The 27,532-nt window shown below is 46.2% G+C and overlaps 1 protein-coding gene across 7 annotated transcripts in view; it reads right to left on the reverse strand.

Annotated features, from left to right (window-relative positions):
* ZNF410 (zinc finger protein 410) overlaps nucleotides 1-27,532 on the reverse strand; it is a 1,181,063-nt gene that overhangs the window by 491,418 nt on the left and 662,113 nt on the right. For all 7 annotated transcript variants that reach the window (XR_011283761.1, XR_011283762.1, XM_069637659.1 and 4 more), the window contains one exon: nucleotides 14,476-14,632. Coding sequence is in view for 5 of the 7 variants with exons in the window: in XM_069637659.1 (XP_069493760.1) it covers nucleotides 14,476-14,632 (157 nt within the window). In the remaining 2 variants the exon portion in view is untranslated. The remainder of the gene's footprint in view (nucleotides 1-14,475; nucleotides 14,633-27,532) is intronic.

Consider the following 27,532-nt stretch of genomic DNA (forward strand, 5'->3'; position numbering starts at 1 on the left):
CGCTACTGGCTGGGCGGTATATTCGCGGCAAAGACTTGCCCACTGCCCGGGAGACTCTCCGGAGCAGTCCAAGCCGCCGCCACCCTCCTCTGTAGAGCCATATGAAAAGGCAGTACCGGGTCAGTTGGTGGACTAAGGTCGAGGATATCCGTAATGTCATCCTGAAAAAACTCCCCTGGGGGAGAAGACCATCCCAAGTACTTGGTGACCCTCGAAATAAGGTGCCGGTACGAGGAGTCGGCATGAGTGCCAGGCTCAGGCCTACAAAACTCCACCTCTGGAGAGGTGTCCAGCCCACTAGCATCGTGCAGGGACTGCCTCAGGTCCTCAAATTGGTTATGGCCCAAGAGAATCTCGTCTGGCACCGTATTAGGAACCATGCCATCATCAGAGCCCTCATCCACCTCTGAAATAAACTCAAGATGGCGGTAAGAAGGCACAGAATGTGAACCAAAGCCATGCTTGACCTTGGCCAGAGCCTTTCTAGGGGGTTCCACCGAGCCTCGGGGTACTCCCGTCGACACAGCCTCGAAAGGCGTTGAGGGCATTGAGTGAATCGGCGTTGACGCCGAACGCGGCGCCGACAGCATTGATGGCGTCGACACAGGCCTCGAGGCCGGAGCCCCGAGCATGTCCTTCGACAGCCTGGGCGCCGATGGCGCCGACGACTTCTTCGGAGGCGGGGCCTCGAAAGAGTCACCGGTGTCGATGTCTTCCTAGAAGACATCACAGGTTCACACGGTCTCGAGCGCGTCGAGGACCGGGACCTGGACCGGGCATGACGAGAACGATTCCCCTTGTCCGAGCAGGACCTCTCCCGCGAATCGTGCCGACCACCCGAGCTGAGCCTGAAGGCATGCGAGTGGTGTCTCTCGACCGACCCCACTCGGAGGCGCGGACGGACCGGTGCCCTGTGATTCGAGAATCGCTAACATTTTCTTCCCGAAGGAAGCCCATTCCTCTGGCGTCGCCTGCTTGGTAGGGTAAGCGACTCGCCGACAGCGGAGTCCTCGGAAGAGGACGGGGAAGGCGACCAATGACGGCGCTTCCGGGAGTGCCTCGAAGAGGCAGAGGAGTGGCGGGACCGACTCCGGGAACGAGACGCACTGGACTTCCGACGACGACGCGGAGAGTCGCCTCTCGAATCATCCGTCGAAAGCCCCGCAGACCTCGACTTCCGTGGCTTAGACACCTTACCTACCGATAACTTCTTGCGCTCCCGCAAGGCTTTAGATGTGAGCGACTGGCAGTCGACACAGTCATCCGTGTCATGGGCCTCCCCGAGGCACCAGAGGCAGGCGTAGTGCGAGTCCTTAACCGATAGCTTGGACCCACAGTCCCCGCACTTCTTAAATCCCGGACGCGGAGTGGAAGACGAGGTAGACATCCTTCACGAAGAAGAAACTTCCCAAAACGAACAGGTTCGAAGAACCGAGAAACAACAGAAACTCCAAAGAGTCGAGGCACGCCGAGATTCCCGAAGCGAACACGTTCGTGGAAAAAACTGAACTGAGGCTACGGGCGTCGTGTGTCCTACTTATAACATCCAGTGATGTCGGCGGAGGTCCTCAAGGGCGGCGTATCGACGTCATCGACGTAGGATGCCGAAAGATTTTCCGAAGCAGCACAGCTGTGGTGATTACTGTCATAGATATGGAATACGTCGGAGGACCCAATCCCCTCGAATCCCCCATTACGAGATGCACACTAAAGATCTGGGATAGATTAAGTAAACAGTATGATTTGGCACTGTGGCCATAACAGAGCACACCTATATTCCAGAACGCAGCCTTCCCCCTCAATATAGAAAAGAACAGGTTTGCAAGATGAATAGAGAGGGGTCTGAGGGAGCTTAGGTTTGACGCAAAGCCTTTCAAAACCTTTGAAGAATGTGCCATGGATTTTGAGTTAAGTGAAGGAGATTTATTTGCTTACCAGTTGCTCAAGCATTGGGCCGGTACTCTCCCTATATGAAGGAGGGGGCAAATAGAGAGCTAAGAGTGGGAACGAGCAATCACGGATAGTGTGACCAACAGAGGGCTAATCTCCACCCTCTACAGACTCCTAACTGGAGTGGCAGAACAGGGCCAGCTGCAGGTAAGGGGAAAATGGGAAATTGATGCTGGCAGGCAATTCTCTGACAGGGAGTGGGAACAGGCTACTACGAGTGTTTGGGCTGTTTACGTCGGCACAAAATCAAGAACTGCAATATAAACTCCTACATAAGTGGTACTATACACCACAGTAGTTGAACAGAATTGGGGGCCCAAATCCCTGTTATGCTGGCGAGAATGTGGAGAGGAGGGGACAGTGGAACATGTTCGGTGGCGGTGCCCGCAGCTGAAGAACCTTTGGCAAGAGTTGAAATTGATGGTTGGGGAGATCCGGGGGTGAGGGGGTGGGGAGGTGGGGGGTGGAGATATACTTTTGACCTAGCTTTGGTACTCTTGAATATACGTGGGACGGGGATGGCACAATGGGGGTAAGGAGGGCGGTGTTATGTGCAAATATGTTGCTAGGAGCCAAGAGATGCATTGCAAGGATATGACAACAGAAGGAAGCACCCTCTATTGTACAATGGTATTAGGCACTGTGCTGTGGGACCTCCTTAGTATGGAGAAAATGACAGCAATCATACATGGCTGATGGGAACTGTTAATCATTGAACTATATCTAGACCTGAAAGGGGGCGGCGAGCTTATACTAATTCAAAGAGGTGAAGATAAAAGGATATGGTTGTAGATGGATAATGTTACGACAAATACTTAATCAACTAATGTTGTAACACTGCTGTAATGATTTACAATGCTCATAGTATATGGTAATGTTGTTGAGTCTATGATGTGATATTTTGCGAATAATTATTTAGTTGAAAAACCAAACAGCAAAAACTGATGGCGGGATTCATGGGAAACACTTTCAGCAGGTTGGCACACTTGCTTCTTCTAAGCTGCAGAACCAAACAGCAAGATAGAGGTAGGGTCTAGGGCAGGATCTTAAGTACCACTGCAAATCACTAGAGGGGGCAGAAAGCACAGAGTCAGATGACCAACCATTCTGGTTGGTCAGTAGGTCTGCCACTCATTGTAGACCAACTCTACAGATGTGAAAGGGAGAGCAGTAGAACTTACTACAGAAAGCACTTTGAAGCCTCAGAAGCTGCCCACAGAAGCTGCTTCTACCTAATCCGGCATTGCGAGCTGCCCCCTGCTCCTGCCGCGAACGCCGCTCCAACACGCTTCCTGGAGGAGGCGTGGCAACATCGGCACGTGACCCCATCACGTGACTCGGGCCGGCCTTGAAAGGACAGAGGCTACCACCCTTGCGGCGTTAAGCCCGTCAGGAGTAAAGACCTGTGACTGTTAGGCACTGGTGGCTTCATCCTATGTACTCTTGCCGAGCCGCCGCAAATAATGACTTTATCGGGAGACGGCCCACAGACCCGAAAAAAATCTTTACAGCAACGGCGCTCTACAAATCCTTGGTCCATGATGAAAGCTGCAGTCAGCCCTAAGGTAAGCAAAGCTACTGGGCGTGCGCTTATGGCTACAAATGGGTTATTACCAACAGAAGCCATCAGCTCTCCAAAGCCCCTAGCCTTGTTGTCTCTTGAAGAACGATGCGCGCAAACCAATGCCTTAATTCCACCTGTACTGCTCACAGTTCCATCTAATGCCTTAGCAGCACAGTCAGATAATCCCGATTCATCGAGATTCCCCACTATCAATTTGGAATGTAATCCAGCTTCTAATGATGAAATCTCATTTATGGGTGAAACAGACATATCAGCAAACAGAGCGGGTAAGGTGGATTCACTGAACTCAGTTAGCGTTCCGGGAGATATTCCGGTGCCTCGGTCCGATGTTAAAACATCTGATACATCACGAACGACGCGACCGGCTATAATGGCACCTACGCCCTTTCTTAACAACAACTTCATGAATGCTGCTGGTCTTTCTACAGACAAAGGTATCTTGTCACATTTAGTGACTGACGAAGAACTGTTAAAAATCTTGAATCTTGAGACGGGAAACTTTGCGATGAACGATTTACTTCCCAAACAAGCTCTGAACAATAAACGACTATCTACGCCATCTGTGGGGTTCACTTGTCTCCCCACAGTCAATGACATTCTGTTACAGGAGGAAAGCTCTTGTCATTTTCCGGTTCAGTTGCGCGGCCCCAAGATCGCCTTGGTCAGCATCGAAAATACATTGATGGCCCCTGCTAATATTCCACGTTTTTTGGCCACAATCAATCCAATTTGTTCCCAAATTGATCCTCCCATTCTAAAAACAGCAGGTCGTACTGCTCTAGGAGCAGCCTTTGAATGCACCGAACTTGATAACGATAGCGCTTTGGCATGTCAAGCTCCAGACATTGGTCGCTCTTCCATCTCGAGTGCAAATGATCAGCTCAGCGATGTTCAGCCATTCAGCACCCCTCAGCCACCGGCACCAGAACTCAATCCACTCCCTATTCAATGCGATCGGAGTGTGATTGCTTGTGCTAGTCGCCTGCAAAGAGTCGCCGAGCTTAAGGCAAAATGTACTTCCATCATACCTCCTGTATGTGAAAACAACGCTGAATGCAAGTACTCCACACCCAAGGCCATCTCAGTTTGGCGAAGAAGTTCATCCGACGATTTCTGCAAAAATATTTTCCACCTTTAACCCGCATTATAACTTGGACAATTCAGTTGGCTCCTTGTCCCTTCATGATTCTGCACCTCAATCGCTTGGCATTTCACCCGAAGCGCTCTCTCAGATACACAACAATGTCTTAGCTGCCTCGGCTGTTGCCTTAGCTCCATTCACCAAAATTTTTCAATCATTGATAAGATCTATAAGTGATCAAGGTGCTGCCATCTCTAACCTAACAGCAAAAATCGATAAACTTGAACACTTTTCGTGCTTCCTTCAAGCCCAAATGACATCAAATGCTGAAAATGCAGCGAGATGGCAAGACAGGTTGAGCGATCTCGCTGCTCGTCATCATTGTCAAAACGACTCTCTAATGGAAGGTTTGTTGGACGCCGTGAAATGGATGCGAAAAAACACAGTCTTCGCCTCCCGAGACGCGTGCAAGACACAAGAAAATTCATCAGGATCCCCTCATCCTCAAGTCTCAACCGCACATGCGACAATTGAAAACGAACCCCCGCAGTCTGATCCAACAATGAACCTTCTGGCTCCCTCCCATGACACTTCGGTTCCAAACTCGAAAATGCAGGGATCAGTCCCTCAAACAAGCAGTCTCGCAACAAAAGCAATTCCGTCACAAGGACATGTACCGGCACAAACCTCCACATCAGTGAATTCATTTAATATATTCAAAGGGCCAGCAAAAACAATCATTACAAGCGCCGAAACTAATCTGAAAAAGTCTGCCGGACAACAGGTAGAGCATCCTAACAAAAAATGTATACAACCTAAACAAAAACAACAGCAAATCAAAAAAATTTGTATAAGGAACCTAACAACCCCGAAGAAGACAAGTCTGTTCACTCGGCATGTTCATACGACGACTGTAATAAAACCTACAAACAATGCACCATCAAGATCAATAGGTGCTAGACCGAGTCCCTCAAGGACCTCAGCAAAACACCGGCGCATAGCCTCCAACGATGTTTCCATTGGCAATGGCTCTCATGACTCTTCTGTTGACCTATGTGATCTATCGACTTACTCAGCTGACCTTGAGAATTCCACCAATGCTTCTATTGTAGCCCCAGCTGTAATATCAACTGGGCCATCAATGAGGGAGAAGCTAGAGGCAAATAAAACTTCGAAGATCGCACAATCAAGGCCCAATGTTCGACAAATCTCACCCTCAACAAAGAGGAAAAACAGCAACCACTAAGTTCTAGGCTAAATCCCAAACACACGTCGAATCAGCTAAAATTGTGCTTGCCTCCAGTTCAGCGCGCTTCCGGTCCTGACAATTTAGAGTCTCAAACTAGCAAGTGGAAACTCCGTCTCCAAAACATTCATTCAGACGGCAACAAAGTTAATCTAAATAGAGGAAACATTCTAAAACTGCTCGCATGCATACCACCACTGCGAGCCATTTCATCAGACGACATCAAAATTGTGGAATATATAAGGGAAACGTCTTCCGACCAAGTGTTTCTCCATATTTCATCGACGGCGGTAAAAAACATGCTACTTCAAGCAAACGAAGATCTCCTGCTTTACGGCTTCGATCTCACCCTCGAGCCTCTTACTACGAGAGCCGTTTCATCTTCCAAGGCAAATCGTGACCATGAAGCAAGTCACGGCACCGCCAGGCAACTGGCCTTGCGCCAGTCTCTAGTCTCATCACCCGACATTTTAGATGCTACCACGCATCAGTCATTTGAAAGAAGAGCCAACAATGCGAAAAGATTCCCAAATGGTCCACGTAAATAACAATGAGCCAACGTCAAACAACAAGAACTAATTCTACTGTCATGGAACACGAGAGGATTCACGCACTTGTTTAACACATTTCAAGAATCTTTGGTGAATGTGTTTGCGATATGCCTACAGGAAACGTGGCTACGGGATCCCCCCACTCGCAATGGATTAATTACGCTGATAAATCCAGCCGGCAAGAACCCAAAAGGTCGACCTTTTGCGGGCTTGTTAACACTCTTGAAAATCCAGAACTGGTGGTCGCTCGTTGTCTCCACGAACCCTAATCCATTCGTGCAAAGCACTCTGATCAAACTTTCACCAAGAGCCACCGTTTCCAATCTTCTAATAATAAATGGATACTGGAATCCCGCCATGATCTCATCAACATCTTTCATTCAGTCAGTATTGAATGAAATAGATCACACCTTTTTAGAATACGACAATGTTTCTGTACTCATCTGCGGCGACCTCAACTGCAGTTGGTTTAAATATGACCCACTTACTAAGTTAAACGTTCGGCTTTCTGATCTTGAAGTAGCTCAGCGAGGCCAAACTTGGTCAAAGGATCTTGTGGAACGCAACTGCCAGATGCTAAATGGAACATTAAAGGGCAATTCTCCTGCAAATCCGACGTGGCATTGCATGGCTCGAACAAATACCCTCGACTATATTTGGGCCTCGGCGGACCTCTTCCACAAAGTCTCTTCCCTTAAAGTGCGGCCGATGTCATCTAGCGATCATAACCTGCTGCGGCTTGTTTGGCATGAAGAGCACTGCAACACGCCAGACAAATACTCCTTTCAATTACAAACAAATGCAGCAGGCAATCGATTAGTAATCAATGGATCTGCTATTGTCAATCTAAGCCACAGCGTAAACGAATTCGAGATAGTAGAATATACACATCTGCTGATGGACCACACTCAAATAATTTCCAACTCAAGAACGTTAGGATCATTGCCGAAACATCTATATAGTTCTGAAATTGCATTTGCAAAAAAACTATTAAGGAAAGATCTCAGGCAAATTAAAAGAGAGCCGTGCGACCTACGTTGTAAGGCAATGAAGATCAAGTACCGACGACAAGATTTTCGAAATTGGCTGAGATCACACTCAACCATCATCGATCAAGGTCGAGCAGAAACGATGTTAAAACTTCTCGTACAGAAAAATACCCGTGAAATCTGGGCCATCCTGAATAAGGGCCGCTCCAAATCATCCCCAGCAATATCTAATGAAATCACCAGCGACAAATGGAGCGAATACTTCACCTTAATGTACGAAAAACCTGAGTCTGAAGATCCCTCACAGCCTGACGTGACACTTTCTATTTGGGACATCACACCTTCTTGCAAAGAGATTGAACATGCAATCTCTAAGCTGAAAAATTCAAGAGCTGCTGGCCCGGACCAAATATCAAATCTCATGCTCAAAAAACACAGCGTACACTGGACGAAATTCATCCACGAGTTGTTCTCTCAGATTACAAACAGCAGGAAACTGCCTTCCTCCTGGTGCACGGCAATTGTAGTTCCGATATACAAGAAGGGATGTCGAGCCGATCCTACTAACTATCGCCCGATCGCCCTCCTAGATACTATTGGGAAAGTATTCGGCTCTTTTTTGCGCCAACAGCTGGTGAATTGGGCAATTTCAGCAGGAAAACTTGACTGTCGCCAAACAGGGTTCACGAAAAACGTGGGGACTGACGTGAATCTGACAATATTATCATTCTTAAAGTTGTCCGCAATGGAGGCGAAAAAAAGAATCTTCCTGGCGTTTGTCGATCTTCGACAAGCCTTTGACGCCATAAATAGGACCAAACTATGGACAAAACTACGTTTGTGGCATTGTCCAGAGCATCTGCTAGAGCCCATCATCGCCCTGCACTCCAACACGTCCATTCAAATCAGAGTCAATTCACAAGGCGACCTCACAGATCCAATAAGAACATTCAAAGGCGTCAAACAAGGTTGCCCCCTCGCAGCAGACCTTTTAAAACTCTTTATAGCTGATTTACCGGAGTGGCTAAAGTCTGTCCATTGTTTTCCCCCCAAGCTTAATGGAACCTTCATTAATCACCTGGTTTATGCCGACGACATAGTGTTGGTTGATCAAACTCAAATTGGCCTTCAACATCTTTTTCGCCTGCATGAGTTTCTAACCTTTAACTAGCTCTATTTAAATGCAGAGAAAACAAAAATCATGTGCATCGGTCAAGGTAGGTAAAAAAAGACAGGTCTTTCCAATGGCACATAGAAAAAAAAGTGCTAAATGTTGTTAAGTCTATCCGCTACCTTGGAGTAATGGTCAATGACTCGGTCTGCGAAGCTGCATGGACCAGTGATCTGATGGACAAAATAAAGATCCTGAGTCTCCAAGCTGCCAAAATAAACATTGACTACGGGAAACTTTCTGTCACTCCCGTAGTAATGTTCTATCTTCAAAAAGTAATTCCAACTATCACTTTTGGCGGCGAAGCAGCCTTGAATATCAATCACAACCTATGGTGCCAATTGGAGGGAAAGTTTTGGAGACGTGTCCTGAGCCTTCCGAATTATATTTCTATGTCAGCCTTGAGATATGAGCTAGCTTTGAACTCTATGTATATGACAATTGTCTGGAAATCTCTATCTACCTTGCGCAAAATAGTACTCGGCTCTACCATCCCGGCATACAACATCTTCAAGCCGGGGCAAGAATCCATCGACAATGTCCTTATTCACACATGGAAGCTCAAACTAAATTCTATTATGGCTGATGCAGGCATATCGGAGGAAGAGCTAGTCAAGCGCCCACAACACGCCAAGAAGAAGCTAGCAAAATGGGATTGGATCACAACCTACAATACCCGCCTAGCCCTCAAATCAACCCTGCCCACTTCCAGAAGTCAAGTCAAATTGAACTGTCAACCAAAATATCTCACAAACTGTCCGTCTCGCCATCATAGGGCACAATTTCTAAGGCTGCGACTGAACGCTCTAAATACTAATGAGATGCTCTGGAGGCAAAAGAATAAAGAAACAGCAAATAATTACTGCCGCTTTTGCAAAACTACAGAAGTCGAATCCCTAAAGCACCTAGCTATATTGTGGCCAATGCTGACAGATCTCCGTGAGGTGCACCTAAATGAATTCAAAACACAATCCCAGGAGCCGGACGATTGGTGGGACTACGCCATAGCAGGTCACAACATCAAGCTTTCCTGCAACCTCATCAACTTCTTTGATGAAGCCCTAAAGTCAGTACCCAACTGAAGGCCGCTAGTATCTGAAAGATCGGCCTTCATGGTGGTTGCCCTTTCCGGTAACTGTGTTACCCTATAGTATAACATCTATTGTTAAATTTGACTAAGGCTACCCAGGGAGGAGATGAAAAAGATGAAAGGATGAAAAAAAAAAGAAAATGTATCTAAATTTTCTTTCTTTTGAAAATGTAACAAAAACATGATATGAAATATCAAGTTGAAGTTTTACAATAAAAAAAAGAAAAAAAGGGAGAGCACCTATATTGGCCTAAACCAGTTGAAACGAACAGGGAGGCTGTCATGTGGGCTCCCAAAGGGCCCACGTGTGATGAGAACAGCCATTTTGTGCCTTCCTCATGACTGCCATGAACAAAGGTAGCCCTAAAACACAAAATGGCATGGAGCAGGTATTTAAAAAAATTAAAAAATACATGAGTGCCCCTATTGCTACCAGAAAGGTCCATTGGGCTATCAATGCAGAAGAATTGATTGCAAGACTAGTAAAACTAAACCTAAAGTGCATCTGCCATGGCCTACTCCCTAAAACCAATGTATGATGATATAGTCACTCTAGGGCAAAAATGAGGACCCTGAGAAGCACCCCTGGGACTGGTGCCCGAGAGCAACCAAATACCCTGCACCCTTATAAGGTATAAAGAGTTGCAATAGCAGGAGGCTTCAGGGGAAGTCCCCTGGGCCCCCACAGATAAGTCAGTGTACCAAAGAAAGGGAAAAAACAAAAGGTTGGGGGTCCCACAATATTTGTCCTAGAATATCAATAAAATAGAATATTCTCAAAACAAGGATATATGCTTCTCCTACGTCGTGCCAGCTTAGTGTAGTGTAATGTAAAAAATAAGTATTCTTTTTTTACTTTTGTGTGGGTACTAAAACCTCTCTGTCTCTATGTGTGGTTAAAGTACTTGCACAACACCGCCATAGCTCCTGAAGTCTGCTCAGTCAAGCTACCTTAATTGAGTCTGGCTAGACTAAGTGTCAATTTCCGTGTTCACCAACTAGATTGGCCTCTTAGAACCCTCTCAAAGGACTGGGTGAACAAAGTCCTGCAGAAAATCTGCAGAATCCAAGGTTTCAAAGATGGCTTTAGCAACACTGATAATTGAAAGGATGTTTCAAGTGTTTTTATTATTTATGACCCGGAAGATTCAGTACTTCAACTGTAGGAGACTAAAATGTGATACATTAAAAGCAGTGTCTCTAGCATCTCCATAGGCTTCCCAGTCAGCCTAGCCCAGGATTCCCTGTACCCCTGGTTGTCGACTAGACATCGATAACATCTATGACCTACAGTTCTATCAGCAATGTTGGACAAAATGCCTTCTCCTTTTCTCTCTTATTACCTTCAAGCTAACTCTAGGTGATAACCTATCCTAACCACTGCCCTGTACAGGATTTCAGTAGGTTCTTTTGGTCTGGTGCCTTTCCAAATGGCCAGTACTTTCACTGTGGGTATTCACTCCCATTCGTGCGTGTCCCTCTCTATCTGCGTCTTTCTCTCTCGTTCTCTAGTTCGCCTCCCTTCCCCTTTCTGTCCCTCCTATAGTCAGACAATCTCTTGCTTCTCCTCTACGCTCTCCATTCTACACTGCCCACAATCTCCTCTCCATCATATTCTCTCCTATCCCCCCTCTCTCTCCTATATTTCCTGCTTACGCTAAAACTCAGTTCTATGTGATATTACCCCGTTTTGAAACTCGAACACCAAAAAGACTGATTTATTTTGGTCGTTTTCAAAATGCTGCAGTATCACAGGTTGGGGCCAACCCTTGGTTTTAAAGCTATTCGGGGGGTTTCACGCCGCTTCTGTCCCGCACCACACTTTGCCATCACACTCACACCATTCATTACATTTAAAAAAAAAAATACTTTTAACTCACGCATATTAGCAAACATTCATTCAATCACAGACTCACTTTTACAATCAGGTACCACTCTCTCTCACAACTAATGTCTCAACTACAACAACCTCCAGTACAATCTTTTCCACAGTGTGCTTCACCGTCCCGCCTCCGCCTGGCCTTTCGGTCCACCTTCACACCAACCACTCATTCCCTCGATCAGTCAAGAAGATGGAGAACCAGGAGATCTGCTTGCATTGGTAAGCCACAGTGTCAACTAGAGACAGGGAGAGAAAAGGATAGTTGGCTAAGGAAGTGGACCCAAAGCTTAGGAGATGCCAAGTTGAGAGGACATGCTAGGTTAAGAGGCCTGCTGACCTGGGCCCCGAATCAGTGAGTGAGGCTAGTCCAGACTTGGGAGTAGCGAGACCACCAACCCAGAAAAGGAAATGCTGCTAACACTTGAAAACACAAGTGTGGTAAGTAAGTCCTATCAACAAGAACCTTGTAGGGCAGAAAATACCTACAATCCTTACCTGAAAAACACCTAGAGCTCAATGTGTTATTTCCGCCACAAAAATATATAGCCATATTTATGTGGTGAAATTCACACATGGACCCAAATTCACACATGGACCCTGCTGGGGACACCCACGCAACCCCTGCATCATTTTCTAATGTGCAGGGGACACCCCCGCAACCGCCGCTCCCACATAATATCCCCAACAAAAATATTGCCTATGGCGAACCAAACGGCCATATCTATGGCGATATTTTTGTTGGGGATATTATGTAGTGATACCGAGCAAGAGGGGTCTCAGACAGAGCCTGCCCATGTAACTGTTAGGCTTTGTGACAAATCAAGGGATTCAGTCACTTCTCGTCAAGGGGGAGCCTTCGCTTATGAGGCTGGGGATGTGAGCCTGCTACGCAACACCCACCCCATGGGTAGAGGCAAGCGGGTCCTCTACAGGACAGACTCCTGTTCCTGTGAGGAACTCCCTAAACCTAAGATCACTAAACCTTCTTCAATAAGAATCCATGAAGAAAGAAATGAAGAACAAGTTAAAGTTCGTTATTGTCAACCAAGTGTACCATTAATGTCCATGAGAGAAGACTCAAGAAATCGAGGACGAAGATTATGCAAGCCATATTGAATGAGAGTGCCAAAGGGAGGAAGGATGTGTACAAAATACCAGGGAAAACTCATGACAACATCATAAATCAGGAAGGCAGGCCCCTGGAAGGAGAGCGAGACCGCGAGTTTCAAATCAGCTGGTGCTGCCCAGCTGAGGAAGTCCTGGACACAAAGCTAGACGAGGACATCATCATGGGGCACACTAAAACACAGACTGGGTGACTTTCTCAACACAGTCCTGGGCATTCACCTGATAATTTTCACTGGAAAATAAGACTGGGGCATGGACTTTGGATTGCTGGTCCTTCATACTAAGCTGTGATCGATAGTGGTACCTTCCAGATGCAACAAGGCACATATGAGGAGGTGAGGGGGGGGTGGGGCGGGGGAGGTAGAGACTGAGGCCTTCCCAAATCCCTCAACCCATTTCTGGGGTAGGACTAGCTCTGGTGAAAACCCTGATGGAGTCCCTACTCCACCTTGACAGTGCCGGACCTAGTCACAACTGGAACCTTGGTCATCGATTTTCTATGCTTCTTTTGCTGTCCTCGTGAATGCTGATGCTTCTGCCTTGTGTGTCATCCTCTGAGGTGACCGGTTAGTTGCTCTTTTCTGTCGTCTGGAACCTTACTGTGCTGCGATTTTGAGCTGGTACTACTGTTAGCCTATAAGTGTGGCTAGCCACATCTAAACTCAACACACAAACTCCCACATGAACTCGCCGTACATGGGCATCATTTTCTCCTGATCCATCACTGTGAGTACTTGTCCCTGGGACCTGGTCCTGTAGTTGGTTTCATCTGCAGGGGTCCCCCCCCCCCCGCCCCCCCCCCCCCCCCCCCGAGTCCAGTAGTAGCAGGGTTTCCAGGTCCACCCTCTGCTGTTGCTTCCTATTGCATGCAGTAGGCCTTTGAACTCGCTCTTCAACCAACTCTTATTGGCCTGCTGGTTCTCAAACCCTGTGCTTGAACTCTTCTTGGGAGTCTCCTCTAGTGACTTCTCTGGATGGTTGCCCATTCTACTGCACCTGGAGGTAATAAGAGAACTTAACACACTTTATCCTATCACTGCGTCAAACCTACCTGATTTTCCCCATTGATTCCTATTGGAGAATCGTTAGAAACAATTTAAGCTTCTAAGTGAATCTGGTGCTTATCTGAACTGGGACATTTTTCCAGGGTCCCCAATAGTGCCCTGGATGTTCACAACAAAGACTACAATTTTACAAACTATCAGCCATTATTATAGGCTTTAACATGAAATAACTGAATGTTTAGAAAGGAACTGTAATAGAAAGTAAAAGTATTCCAGTGACTACGATTGTTTATATTGTCTCTAAAACAGAAATGGTAACTATTCAGTCAGGCCAGAACCGTAATTCTTTATAGTTACAGTGAATACTAGAGTGTTGATAGGGGAGGCATAAATCGAACATTTTAAATTAAAATGTGTCAAACATTTAATTGAAGAGGCTATTAACTGTGCTAAGGTGTGTTTGCGTACATGTAATCTTAAATGGAAAACTCTACAAAAGATGCTGTAGGATGACTCAATGGGTGTTTAATAGGGCTGGATGGAATTGAAAAATAATTAATATACTAGGTACCGTTTTCTATTTTCACCTTCATCAACTGTTTAATTGCCTTTTTCGGAAACTATGTTGGACATTTTTCCTGCAATACTTTTCTTTTTAAGAGTAAAAAAGGAATATGGGCATACAGAGATACACACACACACACACGCACACACGCACGCTCCCCGCCCAAACAATGCTAGTATACAGTCATTGACCATAGCTTGCGTATGACAGAAGAGAAAGGCTGCCCAAATCACCTGTGTGTTTTAAGATGGTATTTGAAGTGCGCTGGCCACACAAATGTCTTTTCACAACCCTCAAAGGAACACTTCAGCTTCTTCTCAGAACGTTGATGTTGGGTTGGGATAGGCTCTTTCGGCTGTGCATCACCTGAGCAGCTATGTATATTTTCACCTTAGACAAAAAAGACCAGAAAAACAATCGGTTGGGCCATGGGTATACTGACCAAAGTGGATCTATTCATGTAGAATAACTGCTTTAGAAACCAGTGTCTCGTGCAAGAAACCAGTTCTAACAATAACAGTAACACAAACAAATTCATAAAAGTAAACTACTATGGGTAGGCTCCAAAAGGGGTGTTACAATTGCAAGGTTTGGCCACTGAGCTAGCTCTATAACAGCTCTATAACCCCAGACCTACAGAAACAAAGACATTCATTGAACACATTTATAATAAAACGCAGAAAACAGGCCTGAGCAACCCATAGTGTAATCAATCGAAGATATTGAAAATACTAGGTTTTCAAACCCAGATGCGAGTAGCCTGCATGGGCAGAGTAAAGCAAGTTTAAAATTAATATTCAGTTAAAAAAAAAACGGTTATTCGACACAGTGTCATCCAGCCAAAATTACATATACAAAAACACAAATTTGCCATTTTTAAATAGCACTAGTGTACAACATGGTTTGAGTTCCTTCATCAATACTGGGAATTTCAGTTTCTAAAAAATCAATTTGAACCTTGTTAAAAGTACCATCTGCGACTAATAAAATCATATATAAAAGTCCTCCCTACAGGTTCACATTGGACCATTATGATGCATTAGGCAAACCCACGCTTCATACTTTTAACATTTTCGCCCTCACTCTCCAGGCTTGAGTCAAATAGGTGGCAACACAGTAGACCACTTTTGTCACATCAAATTTTCGTAAGAGGAGCGCAGAGTCTATATTGCGTACACCATTTTCGATCGGTAGGGATATCAAAAAATGTATAATCGATGAGCAGGAGCTAAAAGCAGCTCCTGGTTGTCAGGCATCACCCAGTAGGCAGGAGCTATCTCTGGGGAACCAGGAGCGAGTACAAAGTACACTGCAAATCTAACTTCCACAGGAGAGCCAAACTTTAACTTTTTTGGCCATTATGTATGATCCATTATATTTAAAATGTGTCGTTAATTCTTCTTTATTTACATTCTCAAATACTCAAAGTAAGTTAATGTCATATATGCATCTCTGTAAGGTAGCAGCTGACCTGGGTAGCCAAAAGTAACTTCTGGTAACTGTTGGTTTTAAGCTAATAAGGCTCTCCTAGCATAGAAGAAGCAGAAGCTAAAAAGCTACCAGCAATTTCAAACCCTGGTAAAGACAAGACAACCAAAGCATAGCACAGAATTCCGGGCAGATAACGTGAATCGGGAGTAATAAATACCAAAGGCGCCAAATAGAGTGCAACATTCAAGCTTGGCAATAGGTACTAGATAACCCATGGCAAGTATAGCATCTAGGCTGGTTACCTGCAGAATATAGGCCAGAGCCACCAAGCAGAGTGAAGTATTCAGTGTTGATACCTACAATGCACAAAGTGCAGTCTAAAGACGCTAGGTAGTGTGCAGCATTCCATGCTGGTGTATTGCAGGGGTCAGAATACAAGCCATGGGCATCAGGAAGATACACCGACTTAAAGCCTGGAACTTAGAATTTACAGAGTGCAGAATACAGGGTAGAGATTGGTTAGAGGAATGCATTCACAGTTAGTATACTTGTAGTGTGCAGAATACAGGCAGAATGCTATAAAGATGCTGAGTGGCTGTAACCAACACACTGCAAAATGCAGGCTTCCAAGCCAGCTCATAACCTGCAGGGTGCAGAAAACAGGACAACAGGCCCATCGATGGTGCAGCATTTAGGCCAGGGTATATGCAGTGGTACAAATGCAGGCCAGTGGCATTACGTAGGGTGCAGCATTCAAGACGGATGATGTGCACCATGCAAATAACAGGCTAGAGGCGGCCACTAGTACAGTGGAGCATTCTGGACTATTAATACAGGTCTAGTAATTAGACAGATCAGTATAAAGGACTGGTTATGTGCAGGGTGCAGAAAATATGCCAAGAGTAGTAGGTAGAGTGTTGCATTCAAAATTGGAAAACTGTAGCTTCAGCAACAGCCACTACACACAGATGACTGTAGGTGTCCTTCCAGTTGCGTTGAAGAAGCTTCTCCAGGTCCTCTTGAGGATGGGCATGAGGGAAAACAATAGTTGTCCCTGATTGGACAACTACTGCCTGTTTGAATGGTGTATATCCTTGCCATTGGTGGGTGAGGACTCCTGCACTGTTGGAGCCAAGAATTCCTTGTAGATGAACAGCCGACTGAAGATACAAAGAAGACCCCTGAACAGGCTGGGCAGCTCTTCCTGCATCTGGCCCGGTGAAGCCCTGTTGGATTACCTGATCTCTGAAGACCCTGAGCGGTGCTTCAGCCCTTGAACTAGTGGGAGCAACTAGTCCCAATGCCTTCTCGAGGATCCAGCCATCCTGAGCCTTCGAAAGTGGGCCTGCACCACCCGGTGGACTGACAAGCTCTCTTGTGGGCTACCTCACCAGAACAATTGCCTTTCCGTGTTTGCACCCAGAGTTTTTGTGGTCACTAGCTTGCGGTATAAAAGTCGTCTTCCCAGCACATTTCAGCCTCCCAGCCTCAAGGGGACATGGAGAAACTTCTTCAACATGACTGGAAGGACACTTACAGTCGTTTGTATGCAGTGGATGTCACTGGAATTCACCTCCCCCATACTGTCAATGACACAAAGAGGCCTGTATCAGTGGATCTTGCATTTCTTTCATCGTCAGGGGTTGTCATCTTGCATTTGGACCTGATTGGAAGAATCCTTGGACCCGCAGGTCCTGGGCATCTCACCTGAACAAACGATTGAGAATTACACCTCCAGCGACCCCCGGTCGACCCAACAAGTCATCTGGGAAAATCGGAGTCAGGGGGCGAGTAAACGCAAAGCATTTGTCTCCTCCCCAATCCTCCAGAAAATAACATTGGAAACCAGTTCCCTTGTTTCGTACCATTCCATTCCATTCCATTGCATTTTGATTGGCGAGCCTGGATAGTAACTTCTGAAAGATACGAAAACAATTTACTTACCTAGTACCATTGTTGAATATCTTCTTTGAATACATCCAACATAAGGAACTTACCTGCTTACAGATACATTCTGTGAAGAAGCATTGATGCTCCTATGACGTTTGGGCACAAGGCCCCATTCTTCTTAGGGATTGTACTGCTTAAGATAGGGAAAATCACTTGTGGTTTGGTTCCATCTTTACTGCATTACTTTACTTATCCCCTGTGCTGTGCTAAGAATCTATGGTGAATGTATAGATGTTATTATTGAGTATTGTGAGATAATATCCCCTGCTTGGTTCATTTTTTAATGTGTGTTTAAGGCCTAGAATAAATATTTGAATACATTCCTGTCTAAATTTAATTATTGTGTGCTTCACTGTGGTCCCCTGACCCCACTCACACTCTCCTGAGAATAGCCTTGGACTGCTGCTCTCCATGTTTTTCTTGATTGGGTTTTGGCTAAGCTCTCAGAGTGCCCCTGTTCATTAAAACTAGGATGGCCTCCTAAAATCTGTCACAAAGCCAGATTCTAGAAATCGATCTTAACAGTAACGCAAAAGGCTTAAAGCACTTTCTGGATGCATCTTATATCCAATACAAGTTCAGGCCTGCAGATTTTCAAACTGACCACAGCAAGTTCGGTTCCATGATCACGAACATGGCAAAATGTGCTCTTTCCATTGGTGACCTTTAGGAGCCCTTTAATGGATTCCTATGACGGGTTCATGGCAGCACTTCAAGGGAAGTTTGGCTGGCCGGACGTATACCAAAAAGATGTTATTGGAGTTCACGCAAGGAAACCAACATTTGCTGAGCTATGTTACCAAATCAAGCAATTACCTTTGGAGAAATACTAGCCTAATGAAGGATAATTTACCCTTTAATGGAAAGGATTGTCCTAAGAGCTTAAGGACAAACTGGTCTGTATTCCGAGGCCAGATAACTTACATGATATTATTGCCCTGGTCATGCAATTAGACAATGCCTCAATAACTGTTTCCTGCATCTTATTTTATTTTGGAGAGCTGTGGAACTCAAAACTTTATATCAACAGAGCTCCCTTTTTTGTTGGGTGTCCTGTGTAGATGAAATGAGTTCACTTTGCAATGTGTGGAACTGCTAACTGTATAAAACCCCCAACTACCTTTACAATAGTTCCCCTAAAGCTCTTTCAAGTAGACATAGGATATAAAATGGGAGGGAGTTGCTGAAATGCCCTGAACCTGACCTGGTTCAGCAAAATAGTAATTGTTAAGTTGAACGTCCTTCCACGTTTCCTATATTTTCTGCAGTTAGTTCCCATCCGCCCACTTAAAGTATTATTTCAAACTGGGATGCTATGTTGATGTGTTTATGGAGGGGGGCACCAAGCGCTAACAAGCATACACTGTACACTGAAAAGTCACATGGGGGGTTGTCGTTTAGCGAACTATGGAATTATTATAGGGCAGCACAGGTCTGACCCCTGATAGATTGGGTACAAAGGGACTCAAAGAAGCTATGGGTAACCATGGAACAGGCGGTAGTGGTAAGACAGTTGTGGACGCAGCCCTGGGTACCCTGCCTTATGCAGGCAAGGAGCCTTTCTTTGGAACCCTATCACGTCGGCCTATCTTGATGTCTGGGATAGTGTTAGCAAAATGAAGCACTCTACTACCTTCCGTATACTCTGTTGCTATATAATGAAGACTTCACTCCCAGGTGGACAGACAGGGAGTTAATGAATAGGATAGAAAGGGGGTGAGCAGGATGGGGGATCGCTTCCTGAATGGAAAGATCCAAACCTTTGAGGAGTGCAAGGGGAGTTGGGGTTTCGAGGAGGCTGATGGGTTCAGACACATGCAGGTCAGACACTGGGTCCTTCACCTTTTCAATGAGAAGCTGGCAAGGACTTGGTGTTTCAGGAAGCAGCGGGAAACCAAGGGGTTAATTTCCAGTCTCTATAAATTCAAAAGCTCACTCACCACACCAGAGCGCCGTTCGTACTGTGGGGGCTGGGAGCATGAATTGGGTTTCAGTGTATCGATGGATGATAGAGAGATGATTGGGAGAAGATGTATGGAGGAACAATGTCTACACACTGCCCACGTCTACTAGAGACCCAATCTAAGATTCTAACCAAGTGGTATAAAACACCAGTCCGGCTTCATTTTATCAACTCAAATAATTCAAAATTGTGCTGGAGGTTGTGTAGTTTGGAATGCACACTATTGCATGTTCTGTGGGGTTGTCCTGTTATACAGGACCTTTGGTTGGAGGTGAGGTCTAAACTGAAAGAGATCTTAGAGGTGGAAATTCCAAGTGAACCTATGTTGTGCTTCTTAGATCTCGCCCACACCTTGAAGCAGACCTGTATGGCGAGCAAACTTAAGTTGTTGGCCTACCTTCTCCTGGCTGCCAAACTATCTATTTTACATTTGTGGAGGCAGATGGAACCTCCAACGATAAATCTTTGGCTCAATCAAACTTGGAATGTTTTGGCAATGGGAAAGTTGACTGCCAATATGAGATAATCCTTGATGCCCTTTCATGGCTATATTGATGTATTATTTGAACTTTATGCAAAAGCATTTCAATGCCCTATCTTTTTCGATGAGATTATGAGCATTAAAACTAGTATATATGATATATTTGGATTTATTGTTTTATATAGCCCCTTAATCCAAGGCGCTTTACAATGAAAAAGAAAAATACATTAAACATGGAACAGTAGAAGCAATAACAGTAAACATGAGTCAAACCAGAAAATCAGCATGTAGAACAATTTTCATTTGAGAAAGAAGAGGAGAGGAGGGGTTGGAGAAGGAAGGAGAGGGAGAGAGAGTAGTGAGTAAGTTACTTACCAACTGTAACGTTCTTTCGACTGGATGTTCCTCCCACGTATTCCTCATCTTGTGATAAATCGTTATCTCCAGCGTCGCTGCTTCGATAACATTTTTTCTTGGCAGAGGGCGCTGTGCTCGAGGTTGTGGCGTCGATTGTCCCTCGACTTCCTCCGTACTCTGTCGACGTCACCGATGGTATAAGTAGCTCGAGCCGCGCCCGTTGCTTCAGTTCTGTTTTTTCGATGAAATATATATAGGAGGAACACCCAGGCGTGTCCCATGACCGATACATTCTTCGTGAGAGGAAAGTGTAAGAACACGTAAACTGTACTGTGGGGTTGGATGGGAGGGTCGATGAGAATACGTGGGAGGAACATCCAGTCGAAAGAATGTTACAGTTGGTAAGTAACTTGTTCTTCGAATGGATTGTGTCCTCCCACGTATTCCTCATCTTGTGATAGGCTCCCATAGCAGTATCAATTTTTGGAGGTGGGAGTACCATTTCAGTTTTCGTGGACAGAATGCAGAACTGCCTTTGCAAATAAACCCTCGTTAGAGGAGGCAGAGTCCAAACAATAATGTTTAACAAAGGTATGTATTGTTTTCTAGGTTGCAGCTGCACAAATGTCTGCTGCCGGGACTCCCCTCTTTAGAGCCGCAGAAGTAGCCATTCCCCTTGTAGAATGAGCACGAAGCAAATCTGGTAGTTCTTTTCCCGCTAATCTGTAGCATTCAACTATGGCTAATATGATCCAGCGGGAAATGGTCTGTTTTGTTACAGATAATCCTAATTTTTGACCAGTGTAACCCACAAACAGTTGGTCATCTTGTCTCAATTTAGCCATCCTAGAGATGTAAAAACTAAGAGCCCTCTTGGGATCTAGTCTGTGTAATCTCTCCTCTTCTTTGCCCAGGTGAGGAGGAGGATAAAACGTTGGAAGTACTATTTTTTGTGACAAATGGAAGTCCGAGACTACTTTTGGCAAAAATGAAGGTTTAACCTTAAGGACTACCTTATCTTTATAAAAAATAGTATATGGTGGTTTGCATGAGAGAGCCTGAAGTTCGCTAACCCTGCGGGCTGATGATAGGGCCACAAGGAGGACAGTTTTTAGAGTTAAAAGCCTCAATGGACATGAGTGCAGAGGCTCAAAAGGTATGCAAGTCAAGAATTTTAATACTAAATTTAAGTCCCAGGTTGGTACATGAAAAGGTACTGGAGGGTATACAACAGTGAGCCCCTTTAAGAATTGAATTATTAATGGTATTTTGAAGTATGAAACCTCTTCTGAGGAGCGCAGCAAGGTATCCTTTTATTGTTCCTATCTGGAGCCCCAGATTAGCTAGATGTAGTAGAAAGGAAAGCACCATTGGGGTGCCACACTGAAAAGGGTCCACATCCTTGTCTTTGCACCAGTTACTAAACCTATTCCAGCGACATCGGTACAAAGACTTTGTTGCTGGTCTTCTGGCCGAAAGCAAGATTTCCAATACGTCATCCGGAAGATCCCAATCCTTGTATCTCAACCTCTCAGAAACCATGCGTGAAGGTTGAGTGTCTTGACCTCTGGATGGAGAACCAGACCTTCCTCTTGCGAGAGAAGATCCTCTCTTTGCGGAAGACGTATTGGAGGGCAGATGGACATGTACTACGTCCTCCTGGCCCAATCCGGGGTAAATAGGATCATGGTTTTCCTGAACTTTCTCAACCTCCTGATTACTTGAGGAATCACGGGGACTGGGGGAAACGCGTACAGCAGTGGAAACTTCCACTCCACTACGAATGCATCTCCCAGAGCTCCGCTTTGAGGAAATTCCCTTGAGCAGTACTGATCGCACTTCCGGTTGATCGCGGTGGCGAACAGATCCACTTGAGGGGTTCCCCAAAGGGCGAAGATCTCCAGAAGGACTTCCTGAGCCAGCTCCCACTCGTGAGAGACCGTGCTCTGCCTGCTCAGAGCGTCTGCCGCCGTGTTCTTCTCTCCGGCTAGGTGAATTGCCGACAGAGAGATTCCTTCTCGTATTGCCCAGAACGAGAGCTGCATTGCCTCTCTGCACAGTGGCAGTGACCCTACACCTCCTCTCTTGTTGAGATAGTACATGGCCACTGTGTTGTCCGTCATTATCAGAACATTCTTTCCCTGTACAGAGGGCAGAAAGGCCTTCAGAGCTAGTCTGGTTGCCCTCAGCTCTAATAGGTTGATGTGTAGTTTGGACTCCGATGGAGACCAACGACCGCTGATTGTCAGATCGTTGGTGTGTGCTCCCCACCCCGTTACGACCGTTGTCTCCAGCCATGGTTGCCAAAAAGACTCTTCCCCTGAGAATGTTGTCGTTGCAAGCCCACCATAGAAGATCCTGAGCAACTGCGGACCACTGAGTTCTGAGTGCCCATTGAAGGGATCTCATTCTCAACCTGGCCTCTGGTAGTAGAAAAATGCAGGATGCCATGAGGCCGAGCAACCTGAGAAAACCTGAGAAAATCTAAGGCCGGTAGACGTTGGGCATTCTGGAATTTTGTTACCATCTGCTGGATGTGGAGAGCACTCACTTCGGGAGGCGAGGCTTTTCCCGATGAAGTGTCCAAGACTGCTCCGATAAACTGGAGTTTTTGGGATGGTATCATGTGGGACTTCTTGAAATTGAGGGAGAAGCCCAGTTTGTGGAGGAAGTGGCAGGTGATCGAAAGATGTTCCTGAGCTTGTTCTGGAGAACTTGCTCTGATCAACCAGTCGTCCAGGTAGGGATACATATGAATACCTCCTTTCCTGAGACTTGCTGCCACAACCGCCAACAGTTTGGTGAAAACCCTCGGGGCGGAGGTCAACCCGAATGGCAGAACTCGAAACGGATAATGAGAATTGCCAATCGCGAACCTCAGGTACTTTCTGTGCTTTGGGTGGATTGGCACATGAAAGTAAGCATCCTGAAGGTCCAATGATACCAACCAATCTTGGAGTTGGAAAGCCTGAAGGATCTGAGAAAGAGTCACCATCTTGAACTTGTCCTTCCTGAGGAACTTGTTCAAGTTTCCCAAGTCCAAGATGGGTCTCAATCCTCCGTCCTTTTTTGGGATGAGAAAATATGGGGGAGTACCAACCCCTTTTCCTCTCCGCTACAGGTACCAGTTCTATGGCACCTTTCTCTAGCAGGGTTAAAATTTCCTGCAACAGAAGCGGATCCAGAATTTTGACGGAATTGGCTCCCGGTGGATGTTTCTGAGGCCTTTTTAGAAAGGGGAGACAGTAACCTTGGGCTACTGTTTCCAGTGCCCAAGCATCTGAGGTAATGCCCTGCCATTCCTTCAGATGTTGAGAGATCCTGCCTACCACTGGTGTTTTGTGTAACAAGGTCTCAGAGGGATTTGGAGGCGGCTGCAGGAGTGGCTGAGGGTACAGATGCCGCTCCTGAGGCTGATTTTGCACCTCTTCCCCGTGTTCCACGAGGGAAGTTCCTTTTTCCCCTTTGAGAGGCCTGTCCTCTTCCTCTACCAAAAGAGGAGTAGTATCGAAAAGAACGACCCCTCCAGGAAGATGAGCCGGAATAGGGTTTTAGAGGCTGGCGCAAAGAGGCTCTAAGTGATTTAGCTGCCGCTTTCGAGGTCTGAAGTTTTTCAAGGCTTTCATCAGCCTTTCTGCCAAAGAGCCTCGAGCCATCAAAGGGCATGTTGAGGAGTCTAGCTTTCACATCCGGTGCAAATCCCGACTTCCTCAACCACGCAAATCTGCGTAGCACAACGCTTGCAGCCATGGATCTGCTGATACTATCAGCAGTATCCAGTCCAGACTGGAGACATTCCCCCATTGCCTCCTTCCCGTCTTTGACTATATTCAGGAAGCCTTCCCTTTCCTCGCCTTCCGGAATATGATCAGCCGCCGCCGAAATACAGTCCCACAGGGTATGGGTAAACCTGGCTAGGGTACAGGTGACATTTGCTGACTTAAGTGCCATACTGCCTGACGTGAAAACTTTACGTGCCCAGGCATCCATTTTTTTATCCTCTCTATCTGGAGGGATAGTTGGATAAGCAGTTTGCTTTGAAGTGGATGCTGCTTGAATGACTAAACTCTCTGGAGTCGGATGTTTATTCAAATATTCAGGATCCGATCCAGCTGGTCTGTATTTTCTTGGAAAAGTGCTGTCTGCAGCAGCAATGGTTTCTGGTTTCTCCCAGGTTATCTCCACAGTCCTTTGAAGGGCCCTGTGAAAAGGGAGAACAGGATCCTTCTGAGGTCCCTTGACGATAATATCCGTCATGTCATCTTGTTCAAAAATGGGTGAAGTATTACCCCATCCCATGTACTCAACTACCCTGGTCATAAGACCCCTGTACCCAGCATCTGCATGCTCTGCAGGATCAGGTTTGGCGAACTCTAATTCTGGGGATGGGTCAACTCCACTGGCAGAATGTAGAGTATCACTCAGGTCTCTCATTCTAGATTCCTGGTCAATAAGTTCTTCAGGAACTTGTCTTTTACCATAAGTAACTCCCAAAGGAGTAACTTTGTCGTCTTCTTCTGAAGCAGACTCTTCATAGATTGCAGACATATATTTGAAAAAGTCTGATCTGGGCAAAGGAGTGAATCTCCTTTCTTACTCTTCCATCTGCTTCGAAGGAAATGGCAAATCCCTCGAAGATTTCAAGGGTGTCTTCGAAGTTTTCGAAGATGACTTTGATAATGGCGTCGATGACGCATGTGGCTTTGGTGTCGAAATTATCGACGTCGAGGGCGTCGACGAAGTCTTCGACGATTTGCGTTTCTTGGCCGGCACTGGAGAGGTGCTCGACTCTCAAAGTTTCTTCGACGGTTTTACGTCGACTCGAGGTTTTTTGTGTTCCTCGACGCTACTGGTTTTAGCCATAGTATTCTTGGACTTCCCTTTGTCGTCCAATGGAGCGACCTTAGGGGTATGGCTTTTTCGAGGTTCTTTCGAGGGGGTCGAGGCCGCATTCCCGAAAACCTCCATCATCTTATTGCGGAATTCTTCCCACTTACTGGGAGAATCCGATTTAGTCGGACAACGAATTTCTTCGGTCGACTCTGATGAAGAAGATGATGAGGGAGATCTATGTCTCCTCTTCATTTTTTTCGATGACGACGAACAATGTCTATCTACTTCTAGATCTAGATCTCTTCGAGTGCCTATGGCGATCCGATCCCTTAGAATCAGTCGTTTTCTTATGTTTTTTTGATGAAACCTTTTTTGAGGCCTCCCTCCCCACCGACAGTTTACCTCTCCTCTCACGAAGAGCTTTTTCGGTCATCGATTGGCAGGAGCCGCAGTCGTCGGTTTGGTGACTGGAACCGAGACACCAGAGACAAATCCGGTGGGGATCGGTAATCGACATCTTAGACCCACAATCTGCACACTTTTTAAACCCAGTTCTGGGTGTCGAAGGTGTCGAAGATGATGACATTTTCTTCACAGAAAATAGAAGCGCGGCGTTCTCGATAGTGAAGCGATCGGAAAAACGGAACTGAAGCAACGGGCACGGCTCGAGCTACTTATACCATTGGTTACGTCGACAGAGTACGGAGTACGTCGAGGGACAATCGACGCCACGACCTCGAGCACAGCGCCCTCTGCCAAGAAATTTTTTTTCCGAAGCAGCGAAGCTGGAGATAACGATTTATCACAAGATGAGGAATACGTGGGAGGACACAATCCATTCGAAGGGGAAAGATAAAGAGAACACATAGAAGGGTACAAGAAGGAGAGAAGGGTGAAGAGAGGGAAGGGGATCAGGGAGGGGAATGAAGGAGAGATTTCAGTGAGGAGCGGAAGGAGGAATAGGTAGGGGAGGAACAGATAGAAAAAGGTAGGGAGTTCCAGTGTAAGGGGTGTAGAATGAGAGAAGAGAGGAGAGGTAAGGAGGAGCAAGGTTGTGAAGAGATTTAAAGACAAGACAAAGGAAGTGAAATTTAAGTTGGGAGTGGAAAGGAAGCCAACCTAGCTGTGATAGTGAGTTGGAAATGGAGTCATGAGGAGAGAGAAGACAGAGGGTGCAGATGGCAGAGTGATAAAGGGATTTGAGGGGGGCAAGGTGGGGAGACCAAAGAAGAGAGAAGAAGAATACAAAAGGTGAGAAAAGATTAGGGAGGAGATTAAAAGTTTGATAGCATGAAAGGTGAGAGAGGGACGAACTTTACAGATGTTAAAGAGATAATATGATGTGGCATTTATAACACGCCTGTACACAAGTGTTTCTAGGCGCGACAAGGTAAGGAGACAAAGGGAGGACGAAACAAACTATCGTACTATGCCTTGTGTCATTCAGATTGTGCAAGGGGGCGGGGGGAATGAAAAGGGAAAGTGCGTTCAGGGCAGCATTGCTCTGAGTTAGTGCAGTCGGGGGATCAGGCTCCCGATAGTGCAAGGAGGTAGGGGATTGTAGGGTTACAGATACAACCCCAAAGTGTGAGTAGGCCCAGGGGCAGTGCAGGTGCTTACCGGTCATAGAGGAGCCTGGTGCCCATTGGCTTCTGAAGGTAGCCAGGCAACCAGTCAGCACAGCAGACAGAGGGGTCAGCAAGGGAGAGAAAGAAAGAAAGCAGAAGCAAAAGAAGGAAGGTCTAGAGCTGCTTCCAGAACATGAGGTGGTCCTGCTCAAATTTGGATCGGGGCACGGAGGCCATTCCCGAGGGAGGCCCCTGCAGAGGAAAGAGATCTACCTCTCACTCTCTGCCTGGAGAAGTGTCTCACCTTCAAAGAGTTGGAGGTAGCTGAGCAAAGGGCTCAAGAAGGAAGATGTTTAGGAAGAGAGAGTTGGATGCAGTGCAGGCCTGAACCCAGAAAGCCGTGTGGACAACCCAGAGGGTCTTGAACATGATCCTTGCAGTCACCGGAAGCCAGTGGAGAGATGTCAGGGCTGGAGAGATACGATCCCTGGGCTTGAGGCCAAGAACAAGTCTCACAGTCCTGTTCTAGATTAGTTGCAGAGGGCGGAGAGTAGAGGAAGCCAGGTTGTGAAAGAGGCTGTTGCAGTAGTCCAGCCTAGAGAGAACCTGGAGACGTTGAGCTTCGGGGGGAAAGTGAGAAAAGGAAGAATACCTCTGAGGAGGTGCAGCTGGTAGTGGGACTTCTTGGAGTGGTCCATGATGTGAGC

Source organism: Ambystoma mexicanum, chromosome 14, assembly GCF_040938575.1.
Source record: "Ambystoma mexicanum isolate Mex_15411 chromosome 14, UKY_AmexF1_1, whole genome shotgun sequence".
NCBI lineage: Eukaryota > Metazoa > Chordata > Amphibia > Caudata > Ambystomatidae > Ambystoma > Ambystoma mexicanum.